The following is a 12,666-nucleotide window of genomic DNA, read 5'->3' on the forward strand; positions in this document are numbered from 1 at the left end:
ACATCAACTGTCTTCGCAGCCTTTTGATTGTTCGATGTTGATATGTTCTGTTCAATGTCTTTTATAAAAACAAATAATATAGGCTTTCCAATTTAAAATCCTGTCTCGCGATGAATGTTGAAACGGCTTGCCGTAGCCACTTCATTACTGTGGAAACCACAGACAATGACGTCACTCGCTGAAAACCATGTGACGTAAAGGGCAAGATGGCGGCTCCCCTCTCCACGATGAAATTCTGGAAGCCGGGTAAGTACAGAAAGAAAAAGATGGAAGACTTAACGCATTAAATGTGGTCATTTTTTACTTAATTATTTATTTTAAAACTTCTACCAGTTAGCGCACAGAAGCTAATGTGCCAACGTGCTAACAGTGAGTCAGCTTCGCTTTGACTGCAGCCTCCGTCACAACAGCAGCAGCAGCAGCAGCAGCAGCGTGATTCAGGTCTGGGCTGCGGAATTACTGTGTAAACTGCGAAAATAAAAACATTCAGCCAACATTTAATGAGGCAGAAAGTATCAGCAACATAGCCGAGGGGTACAGTGGCTCCAGTGGAGAGCTGTGTGGGCTTATAGCGGGGTGTTTGTACCCTCTCTTCATCACGTCAGCCGGCTGTCACTAAAACACCTCCTCATCTTGTTCACCTTCAGGGGCTGAGGCTCCGGGGATTTCAGAGGAGCGGGAGCTCAACACAGAGACTACCGGCTCTCCCATCTTCTTCAACCCGCACACAGCGCTGTCTATAGAGAAGCAGCGACAGAAACTGCCAGTGTTCAAGGTTTTTCCACATTTAACTCTCTGTATAATATGTCTGGTTCTGTAACTGTGACAGTGGCATCAATATCCTGTAACATTATTAGGATAGTGGTGTATGTAATGAGTATGAATTATATTATTATTATTGAATATACATAAAAAGTGGTCTAGTCTTCCTGTTTGCTGCTATTTGAGACCAACCAGGAAGTATGAATATATTGAATAGCCACTAGGGGGGTCAGTAAACATTTTCCTGAGGAGTCAGTGGTCTCAATCACTAGTTTTCGGTCGTCTTCAGTAGAACTTGATGCTAGCTTTGTAAATGATGTTAGAGGAAAATTGACGATAAAGTACAGCACATATGGGTGAACACCAGTTCACTAGTGTGATTGACAGTTGTCCGATAGGAGCCTAATTGTTAGAAAATGTGTGTTTATTTGAGGTGTCACCGACATTTTCAGTTAATCAATGAACTGAAATGGATGCACGCACGTGGTTTAATGAGTGAAATTGATTTTTTTTTTTATTGTTTTCCTTCCAGCACAGAAACAACATCTTGTACTTGGTGGAGAGCTACCAGACTGTCATCATAGTCGGTGAGACAGGATGTGGGAAGACAACGCAGATACCTCAGGTAGAACTGATCTTTGCAACATTAAACATGTATGTGCTCCGCTCTGGAACACCTTTAGCCGGACTTATGCCAGACAGCAAGTTGGCCAAAACCGCGTCCTTGCCAGACGTGGCTGCAGAGTGAAATGAAATTGCTGGCAGTGTTCACCCACATGAGAATACCTTTAATTATTCTCAGTGATGTGAAACAAACAGCCACTGTGGACTGTCTTTATATTCTTTATGTGTCCTCGACCAACACTTTTTTTTGGATTCACCTCCCTCCTCTTATCGACTCCTTTCAGTACCTTCTGGAAGCCGGCTGGGCAGCTGAGGGGAAGGTGATCGGAGTGACACAGCCCCGACGTGTGGCTGCTATCTCTGTAAGAGCTTCTCCTGATGTCCTGCTACCATTGTGTCACGGCAAAGCCACAATTATTCCTGTGTTAGATTCAGATGCCATATTCTCCCCTCTTTCCTGCTGATAGGTTGCTAACCGTGTCGCAGAGGAGCGCGGAGCCCTACTGGGTCATGAAGTGGGCTACACCATCCGATTTGATGACTGCTCTGACCCTCACGCCACAAGGATCAAGGTATTACCACATCCACGTGTGTGTGTGCTTTTTTTTTTGCTTTGATTGGTTCCTTGCAGCGTGTAACTATCTTTGTGTCAATCAGTTCCTTACAGATGGAATACTGGTGCGAGAGATGATGGCTGATCCTCTCCTGAAGAAATACAGGTAGCGTTGCGTCGCTTATTTCAGTTTAGAGGCAATTCTCACAGCAGATATGTTGACACCTTTTGCTTTTGAGCTGTTTTCAGACATGGAAATTGAGTCTGAAAATGTGTCTTTAAAGCCCTTCTGACATGGATATCTGAGTGTTGGTAGCTTCCACATTTTTACATGTGATGATGATGACGATGATGATCACTCAGGATAACGCAGGACAACGTCCTGAACATCAAGGTTTTAGTTACCTGGCTTGTGCATGTGGGAGGCGGGACGCCAATCTCAGAACCCATTGTTGCCAGATGATTTAGTCTCTGGGGACCAAGACCAGTATTTTGGGGCTTCCTCTGCAAAACTATTGATATCAAGGTCACGTTTTGTGTTTGCTTTTTAGTGAACATGACATATAAGGATGGTGTTGCACTTGAGAGAGAACTTTTACAAAAAAAAGAGGCATTTCTGTCCACTTCCTCTTTTGCTCCCCACATAGACCATTAACCTGCGAGCAACCGTAGCTATCAACCCACATCAAATTAGATACAGAAACTAGAAAGCTTATGATCCCCAAATCATTTCCCTTGACTACAGATTAGAGCAGAGCATTTGTCCGTTAATGTGCTGCACTCTCACATGGGCTCACTCAGACATTATCCGTAAATTTGACTCGGGAGCTGACGGGAAAAGTTGACTCTTCTGGGCGTTTGCATTTTCAAATGTAGCCTCTCTGAATATCAAAATGTCCTCTTGCTTTTGGACATGTAAACTCATTGCATTAAAGACTTTGCTGGATTCCCTATTGCTAACTGTTCTTTGTTGTGTTTTTATATCTTTAGTGTGTTGATACTGGACGAAGCTCATGAGCGAACCCTGTATACAGATATAGCGATTGGTCTCCTGAAGAAGGTAACATCTGCTGACGCCAGTGCCATTTTTTTAAGTCGTGCTATGTCAGCTATGCTTTAGCCATAAATGTAACACGTGTCATTATTTTTCCTCTCTTTGTTCAACAGATTCAGAAGAAGAGACGTGACCTCCGGCTGATTGTGGCCTCTGCTACCCTGGAAGCCAAGGTGAGTGCATTGTTAAGATGAGAAGATATGCTAGAGTGGCAAGCAAAGAGAAACAAAGACTGATTGATTTTCAGGTCTGATGACATTGCACTGACATTTGCGAGACATTAGGGAAAGAAAGGCACAATTAAAATACCCTATCAGACAGCTGTTATGCTCTTTTTCCTTTTTTTTAAACTTGAGGGCAAAATGTCTTTTGTAAAAGTGAACTGATTTGTCCACAAGCCAAAATGATTCAGTTTTAATGGCCCAAAAAAAATTTAATAAAATTCTCTTTAATGCTTTCTTTTTCAATTATTTGCTATGAAGAAATTCCACGACTTCTTCAACCTGAATGAGTCTGGGGATCCTAACAAAGACACGTGTGGTATTTTGACGGTGGAGGGACGCACCTTTCCAGTGGACATCTTCTACACTGTCAGGTGCTCGACACACACCAAACTCTCTATTTAGGAAGAAAAGTATGTTAAGTGAAAATTTTCTTTGTTTCTTCAGCCCTGTCCCAGACTATGTGAAGGCCACAGTGGAGACCGTGATGAAGATCCATGAGACAGAGGAGGACGGTGATGTCCTGGCGTTTCTTACAGGACAGGCCAGTGGACATGTCTCTTGAATACAAATCGAACTCTATGCAATCATTTCCACTTACATGAATTGTATTGGCGTACTCAGTGTTTTATTTCTTTACTCTAATGTAGTGAGGTTTTTATGCCTCCTTGACAGCAAATGCTATGCCTGGAGGCTTTAAGTTTCTGGTTTATCAGACTCATCTCATTTATAACGTCCCTATAAACATTTTCCTGAGGAGTTACTGGTCTCAATCAGTTAGTTCTTTTATTAAGTATATAATGCCAATTTGGTAAATTATGTTCCCATTTAGAGGAAAATGGACAAATTGACTAACATTGTTTTTTTTGCAAACTGCAAATCTTTTTTTATAGTTTTATTTTGCAACCAGAATACAACTTCCACTTTTTATAAACGGTCTGTGATGAATGTGTAATCTTAAAAATGCCTCAAAAGAATCCTTCCAAATTCTTCCAAAAGCTTCCTTCTTTTTTCTTTTTTGTTATAAATAATCTTGTGCATTTTCTATTTCCCCCCAAAGGAAGAGGTGGAGAAGGTGGTGTCACTCCTGCAGGAACAGGCAAGGTCTCTGTCACGATACGGCATGAAGAAACATCTGAGAATTTTGCCCATGTATTCTGGACTACCGTATGCTGAGCAGATGAAGGTCTTTGAGAGGGTGCCGTCCTCTGTTCGCAAGGTAAATTCCCACTGTCCGTCTTTTGTGCAGGAGAAATTCAGATTTTTGACCATAAATGTTCCATAATTTCTGAAGGATAAAATAAACAAGGACTAAACAAACTGTTCTTAAGAGAATGAATAACATTAATGCCTTATCCCTGTTTTCTTTCTTCCAGGTGGTGGTGGCTACAAACATAGCGGAGACCTCCATCACTATAAACGGAATTGTATTTGTCATCGACTGTGCATTTGTAAAGCTGCGAGCATACAATCCGTCCACTGCCATCGAATCCCTGGTGGTCACCCCCATCTCTAAAGCTTCAGCCAGTCAGAGGGCTGGACGAGCCGGACGTAACCGTCCCGGGAAATGCTTCAGACTTTACACAGGTAAGTGTGAGTTTGTTGTTTTGTTCCTGTCGTCCTGTCACTCTTTATCTTTCCCTTGCTGTGTTATGTCTTATTGCCTCTGGTTTCTTCTCCTTCAGAGGAGGACTTTGAAAAACTGCCTGTCGCCACCGTGCCGGAGATGCAGCGCACCAATTTGGCCCCTGTTATCCTGCAGCTCAAAGCGTTAGGCATCGACAACGTGCTGCGCTTCTGCTTCCTCTCTGTGAGTCGCTCGCTGTGCTGTGTTCAGGCCACTGTGAAGGACAACTGCACAGAAAGGCCTCTTAAAAACCACAACATGAACGCGCACATTGTCTGTTTGTCTCTCTTCATTCTGTCTTTAAGAATAAATATTGTTTTTGTTGAATTTAACAGCCTCCTCCAGCTCAGACTATGGTTCAGGCTCTGGAGCTGCTTTATGCCCTGGGAGGTAAGAAACTCTGGTGACGTTAATTGCTCCCTTTTAAAGAGATAATCCAAGGTTCTTTTGGATTGTGATTGTGCGAGATGACTGCACAAGATAGACAGGTTCACTCTTAGTGAAAACATGCCATGCCAAAAGTATATTTGGTGCTTTTAGACAGCCTTGTCTGACTGCAAATGCTCACTTCCTGCACCAAATTCCATAGAAAAAAATCAGCATTTTTAACTGATGGGCACTCGGGAGTTGCTGGTCGAATGCTGGCTTGTTTGACGAGTTTGTGTCACTTGGGTAAATCTGAATGAAATCTGATTTGAACCATTTTTAACCAATCAAATAACACAGTTGGACTTTTCATGGAGCCAGTGGTAAATCATCTCCCATGTGTGCTGTTTTGTAAAATTGCTGATTTTCTCTATAGATTTTGGTGTGGGTTTTCAAAGCGACACAAACTTCAGTTGCCAGGTTGGAAAGGCTGTCAAACGGCAAGATAAAGATTCTTTTTTTTTAATTTAATTGAGAGTAAACCTGCTTTTTCCTTGTGTCAGTCAGTGCTGAATATGTGCCAGTAACTCATACCATCACACCAAAACACCTGAAAAACAGTCATTCGTCCTAAACTGTGTTTTGGCTAAGTTGTTCTCACACAATCGTAACCGAGTCCGTCGGCAGGTCTGGACCATTACGGCCGTTTGACTGATCCGATGGGCATGCGCATGGCGGAGTTCCCACTCAGCCCCATGTTTGCCAAGATGCTCCTGGAGTCGGGAAACTTCGGCTGCTCCAAAGAGATCGTTACCATAGCAGCGATGATGCAAATCCAGAATATATTTGTTGCGCCGGCCAATCAGAAGAAAGCTGCCGTAAGTGGAAAAACAGAATCATGTGATGTGTGTATATTTGACAGAACAATTGCATCATATTTTTTCGCCATCACACGCTGCAGGCCAGAGAGCACAGGAAGTTTGCAGTCGCTGAGGGAGACCACCTCACCATGCTGAACGTCTATGAAGCATTTATCAAGGTAAAGTGGAGCTATATGGCTTAATGGCGGCCCACGGGTCATGTCTGGTCTGTGAGAGCCAGGCGTCTGGACTCTGACACACATCCGTGCAGCACTAAGCCTGAAAATCCACAATTACTGTCTTTTCAACCACTAGTTATTTCATTACGACTGCCCAGAATTGTATTTATTATTTATAAGGGGTGGGGAAAAACACCAACATTCTTAGGGCCAAAATAGGCGTTATGAAAAGGCAGAATTCTGAAGTGCAGCGTGCCGTCACCCCGACACTTTATGGGGAGCACATAACAAAGAAGCATGGAGCTGAGAAACGGCGGCGCTATTTCACTGACATGGCGACCGCGACACTCGACAACGAAACCCAAACGGCCTCACGGGTGAAAGAGGGTAGAGTAGAAATGACGTGATGCTCGGACATCTGTTGCCACCGTGTCGTACATCACTGTAACTGTGCACTAATGTCACATGTGCTCCAAACAAGAGCACACAGGTGCTGATGTTGCAGAGTCGTTCAAATATATTGCACGTACATACAACATACATGGATGTTCCTAAATCGTACACACTGTACCTCTGTAAGGTATCTGTCTTAATGTCCGTCTACCTGTGTAAAAGGATATAATGTTGAATGTACTCTTCCCTCACTGCAGCACCAGAAGAGCTCCCAGTGGTGCCAGGAACATTTCCTCAATTACAAGGGTCTGCTGCGCTCCGTGACTGTACGAGAGCAGCTCCGACGTCTCATGAACAAGTTTAAGGTGCCGCGGACTTCAAGTGAAGGTGAGTGCACGTGTTCACTGTGTGCAATAATGTGTGTTTGTTCACAACACGACTCACGCGGCTGTTGATATGAGTTCACGCTCAAATGCAATAATGGCGCGTTTGGCCACCAGCTTGACTCAACTGTGTTACAGGTGACCCTGATGTGATCCTGAAGTGCATCGTATCTGGGTTTTTTGCCAATGCCGCTCGCATTCACCACTCTGGATCTTACAGGTGAGAGACGTTTAACCTTCCCAAGTAAACATACTAGTGCTGTCAGTTAAACACGTTATTAATGGCGTTAACGCGAATCCCATTTTAGCGGCGTCAGTTTTTTTTATTGCGAGATTAACATTCTTTGTGGCCTAGCAAACTTTGTAGTTTTTTTTCACATGCTGTTGCAACAACTAGTAGCATTAGAAAAACTACAACACCACACCGGATCTAAACAACACAACAGGCACGTTGCACACACTTGTTTGGGCTAACGTTAGGTTTTGTGTGCGGGCTCTCAGTATCCAACACAGCCTGACTCCGTCTGCGTTGAAGAACGACACTTCTCTTATTATTGTGCTGCTCTCACAATAAGATGAATGACTCAAAATGTGCAGGGTGACAGAGATAAAACAGAGATAAAAAAAAACATGTGCACAAAGCAAGCCGATCCACTTTTCTATGTTGATCAGAGCATTACATTGAGAGAAAATAATGGGACAAAAATAAATCAAGGGGCATTTATAATAAATAGATAAAAATTGTGAGTTAAATATGACGTTAAATATTTTAATTGTTTGACAGCACTAAAATTTACTATTTCTTTTTCCTGTTTGGTCAAATAACTCATCAATCTTCTTTTGCTAGGACTTTACGAGACGACCGCGAGCTTCACATCCACCCCAACTCTGTGCTTTTTGGAGAGAAACCTCCAAAATGGTGAGTGTTAAATCCTTACACATGATGCTGCTGGGATTTTGTACATTTATTTATTTATTTATTTATTTATTCTTTAGATTTAGCTTTTATTTTCGCACATTTATTATAATTAGTTGTGCAATGGACCACAATTAATCCATGATCCATATGGATCATGCCCCTCACTTGGACACGCATGTGGTCCATTGATCAGCTGTGTATTGATCTGAAAGGCAATGATGTTATGGAAAAACAAGCGGTCGTATGAAGCTGTGAGAGTCACAAATGTACAACAGGTACTGACAGGGGCAGTAGCAGAGTAGAAGCTGGAGAGGCTCCCAGTCTCCATAGATATGTATAAATTAGTATTTTGAAATTCACATCAGTGAGAACATTCATTGTCTTGAATTGCGTCGTTTCTTATAAGACTTTATTTAGATTAGATAGAGTGGAACCTGTGATCCGTTGCACCTCTCATTCTAATGAATATATGCAGGTATTTTTTATTCCCTTTTTAACTTTTAACTGCTCTTAGTGACGACAGTAAAACAAACAAAGAAACTATCTGGATTGTGTTTTCTCTAAAGAGACATTTCTCTTGCATCGCGTTTCAGTCATTTTTGCCGTCGTAAACGTGAAAAAAAGTCAGTTTTCCCCCGCCACTCAGTGTGGCAGCCCACTGCTCCTAATTCTAGGATGGGTCAAAATGCAGAGGAATACTTTCCCTAAGGGGATTAATAAAAAAACTAACTTTAAAACTAACTTTAATTTCTCTTGACACTGATCCAATTGAGTCCTTATTTTGTGAGTCAGTTGTTCCATATCATGTATTTCAGTCATAATTTCCAGTCTTTCTTCCTGTGTTGGTACAGCTATTCATCTTCAGAGATATTCTGAAGATTATTTTTATGTTTACATAAATTGTATTCCCTCCTTCTCTCCGTTCTGTACAAATCTTTATCTTCTTTGTTCAGCTTTTGTTGTCCCCATTTGTCACTGTGTGGGAAACCAAAGTCTCCTGTTTCCCTGTATTTGCACACACACACACACACACACACACACACACACACACAAACTTGGCCTGTGAAGGTGATTCTGATTGTGTCTCCTGTCCAGGGTCGTCTATAATGAAGTGGTGCAGACATCAAAATACTACATGCGTGATGTGACCGCTGTTGAGTCGTCGTGGTTGGTGGAGTTGGCTCCTCACTTTTACAAGCAGGCGAAGGTAGGTCAAAGAAACTCCCTCCACTTTTGTTATTATTTGGCTGAAAAGGTCTGTTAGCGAAGCTGAAACCCCGGTTACTCTCTATCCCTTTGTTAGAGGGAGAGTTGGGGATTTATTTTTACTTATGATCAGATTATACAATTTAAGGCGATCGGTCGTGACCGACACATTTCCAGTGTCAGACTCGAATATGAACTTCTGTAACGTGGAGTGTAACGGCATTGATCGTCGTTTTTGTCGGCGTTTCTTTGGAGCGAGAATCCGCGTTCGGCAGGCGCGCCGGACACGTGAATTATGGTGGCGATCTTCCCCGGCTTTGCCCCAGTCCGGGTACATTTCCCCAAAAATCCCTTATGACTATTTCACAAGCAGTTTGGAAATTCAGCCCTCCGTACCCACACAGAGCTGTCATCAGTTGGGCGTCCGAGCTACGAAATCGGTCACATGACCACAGAAACAGAGAACTCTCGACAAGACAAAAAAAACAAGAAACTCTTTTATAGTTAGGTTCACATGTTAACATATCTCATAGGTATCTGAATATTTAATACTTATTAGTTGGCATTTTTTCCACTGGACATTTTGGCCTTTATCAAGGTTTTTTTTGTACCGTTGAAATTCACATGACAACGAACAAAAGCCGGCATATACCGGCTAACTTAAACCCTGGTTCTGACGCGCCGTAAACATTGACTGTACACATAACTTACCTCACTTCCCTGCACTGAAGTCTATTGACAAAAACACAACGTGATTTTTTTACCTCGCAGCAATGCAGAAGTTGTCTACCGCTGCCTCGATTACAAAGTGACAAAACCTTCAGTTTCCTGATGAAATAATCTGTCTGATAGTTGGATAAAGCAGTGAGCATATTCTTAATAGTGCTGGGCTGGGACGTATGGGAAAAGAATCTTATCACGTTACACCTTTTTTTTTATATATATAATTGTATCTCGATAAATGTCACAATATGGTTTTTAAATAATAACTTAAAATATTGGGAGGCTCTATCCCAAAAGCTTTCTTTTGAGGTATTTGTGCTTTTCAAAGGAGAGTAACAATATACTGTAAATATCAAATGTTTATGTGATCATAAAAAAATCCAGTTATTACCTTTCATTTCAGATAATACCTGCTTTATTTCTTTGGCTTTACAATGTTAAATAAGGATATGTGCGTGTGTTTAGAAATAAGGAAATTGCCTATAAATATGACACAAATAATTAGGCTTAAATTTAAAGAAGTTATCAAGTGACTTTTTAAAAAATATATATATTTTGTCCATTCCATGTATTTTTTAATCTCTCTCTCTGTGTATATATACAGTATATGTATATATATATATGTGTGTATATAAAATATTGCGTGTATTTCACAGCCAGGGAAAAGTCATCACAGATAATCACGACACGTCTCGTGTCATGACACAGATATAATATGCATATATTGTCCAGCCCTAATTCGTTCATGACATCCTCTGTGTTTCTTCCTGGAGTGAACTTTGAACTTTGAACTCTGTCGCCTCTTCTCATTTTCAGCACGGTTCACTTGCCAGCAAGAGATCCCGGGTCCTGTAAATGTCATCACCACAGCAAGACTCATTGAACTAAACGGGGAAAATCTCTCTCAAATAGCCACTGTGCCCGTCTCCATCTCACTGTATATAAAGATGTAAAATATTTATTTTCCATAAACGTTCACCTGCACAAGTCCGTCCCCCCTTCCCCCTTCCCCCACTCCCCCACACTTTGTGGCCATGCTAGAATAGGACCACGCAGATCTATTTTTTAGTACTGACCTTAACACATGTTTCCTTTGAAAGTGTTTCTTTTTGGCAAAGATGTGTAGTTTCTATTTGAGAGTAAATGATGACGACTGTGCGCTGAGTCCAGGCTTTTCATTCGAGCATGGTCATGGGGTTCATTCATGAACATTCTTGTACATAGTCGGAGTGTCCTGAGGTCCAGGGAGCCACTCCTGTGCCATACTTGGTTTCTAGGCTTCGTTATTTTTTTTAAACTACCGATTTCATTTTTCCGTGGTGGAAAGTAAGTTGGAAAAAGGATGTTTCCCAGTGAGGGTCTGATGACGATGATTTAGGTTTTTTCTTTTGTTGTTTTGCGCACACACATACATTATTTTTATAACGAGTGACGACAGAGGTAGTCCTAGACTCTTGGGGGGCCACGGGCAGAGAAGGTGATTAGGGCCCTAGTGTCATGGCTGTGTTTCCATTTCGGTGCCCATGTTAGCAAAACGGGTGTTCACACTGTATGAGTCACACACGCGCACGTCTCTCTCTCAGTTCCCAGCCAAATTTGTCATAAAATGTCAAGGATGTCGACACGGTAGCACAAAGCGTGACATAAAATCTTTCCTTTTACACTAACTTTAGTGTCTAGACTAAATCTGAATAAATGAAAAACTAATATGTTGTTAAAACTAGGGATGCTAGGGATATTTTTGGACTGCAGAGGGCTGCGGCCTGGTAGTGAAATCTGACACCCGAGTGAGATGACCCTCACAATCACCCACAGAGAGAAAGGTGACGAAGCCACACCTCAGGTGTTTATAAAAGGGGGAGGAGTCTGGGACAACAAGCTTCAGGGGGTGACCAAAGTGTAGTACCAGTGATGCGAGCGTGGACTAAGAAAGCCAATGGCAAAATTTGAATGCAGTAGCTGGTGTTTGACCAGAGAGGGCAGTAGATACATGTTTTTTTCTTTTTAAATTTCAATACTTTACATAATAAACTGTGAAGATTTGCACCAGGATAGATAAAACTCTGGGAAAATTAGTGCAGGTCATTTTTTAAATTTTTTTTAATCTTTGTTTTGAGTTGAAGTTTTTAATACATACAACATTCATTAATTTAGTGGAGTTGCAGCAACTTCTTCTTTCACAACTTCTTCCAGCATTTTTAAGGGCTGTTACACCGTTAAGGTTCATTTTGGTTAATTTGGAAAACTTCTTAAGAGGGGAAAAATAAAATCGTACAGTGAAAGTTTCCATGTGGATACGCCCTCAGTTGCTGCATGTGAACGGTCCCTTAATTTGCTCTTTTGTTTTGAATAAGTTCACTGTGATTATTCAGTTTTAAACTCTTTGTTTTGTGCAGAATGTATATATATTTTCAGATATGGACAGAAGGAAGTGCTTTTTCTTATTTTTTCCAGTCAGATCTTTCACGATACTAATCATAATAATGATGATGATGATGATATGTAAGGACTGCTTTTATTTTGCAACCCTCATTTTTCCAGTCTGTATCAAACACAAAGCTACAGTGAAGCTCAGACGTAGTGGCCTTGTCACCACTCTGTGCCCGTTAATGCTTAATCAGCATATTTCACATTTCATTTTTTTCCGGATGGAATGTGCAAATAACAGCCGAGCATTCGACAAGTGAAAAGCTGTGAAATCAAACAAAAAAGAAGAAAAAAAAAAGTGCCATTTCTAGCTGCGATGACAACAGAAGTGCATTCAGGCGCTCAGCGTGTCCAGAGCCTCAAAGAAAC

The 12,666-nt window shown here is 41.6% G+C and overlaps 1 protein-coding gene across 1 annotated transcript; it reads left to right on the forward strand.

The window, feature by feature from the left end:
• Positions 1-189: 189 nt before the first annotated feature.
• On the forward strand, positions 190-12,371 carry dhx35 (DEAH-box helicase 35). Its single transcript, XM_044039215.1, has 21 exons — positions 190-246; positions 648-775; positions 1,295-1,387; positions 1,671-1,748; positions 1,854-1,958; positions 2,044-2,105; positions 2,930-2,999; positions 3,107-3,166; positions 3,476-3,588; positions 3,662-3,758; positions 4,275-4,433; positions 4,591-4,801; positions 4,900-5,024; positions 5,177-5,231; positions 5,895-6,085; positions 6,169-6,246; positions 6,897-7,026; positions 7,161-7,242; positions 7,870-7,941; positions 9,037-9,148; positions 10,687-12,371. The coding sequence occupies exons 1-21, from the start codon at positions 207-209 to the stop codon at positions 10,723-10,725; spliced, it is 2,100 nt and encodes a 699-aa protein (XP_043895150.1). The 5' UTR covers positions 190-206; the 3' UTR covers positions 10,726-12,371.
• Positions 12,372-12,666: the final 295 nt, after the last annotated feature.

The sequence above is a fragment of the Solea senegalensis genome, linkage group LG11, assembly GCF_019176455.1.
Source record: "Solea senegalensis isolate Sse05_10M linkage group LG11, IFAPA_SoseM_1, whole genome shotgun sequence".
NCBI classification, from domain to species: Eukaryota; Metazoa; Chordata; class Actinopteri; order Pleuronectiformes; family Soleidae; genus Solea; species Solea senegalensis.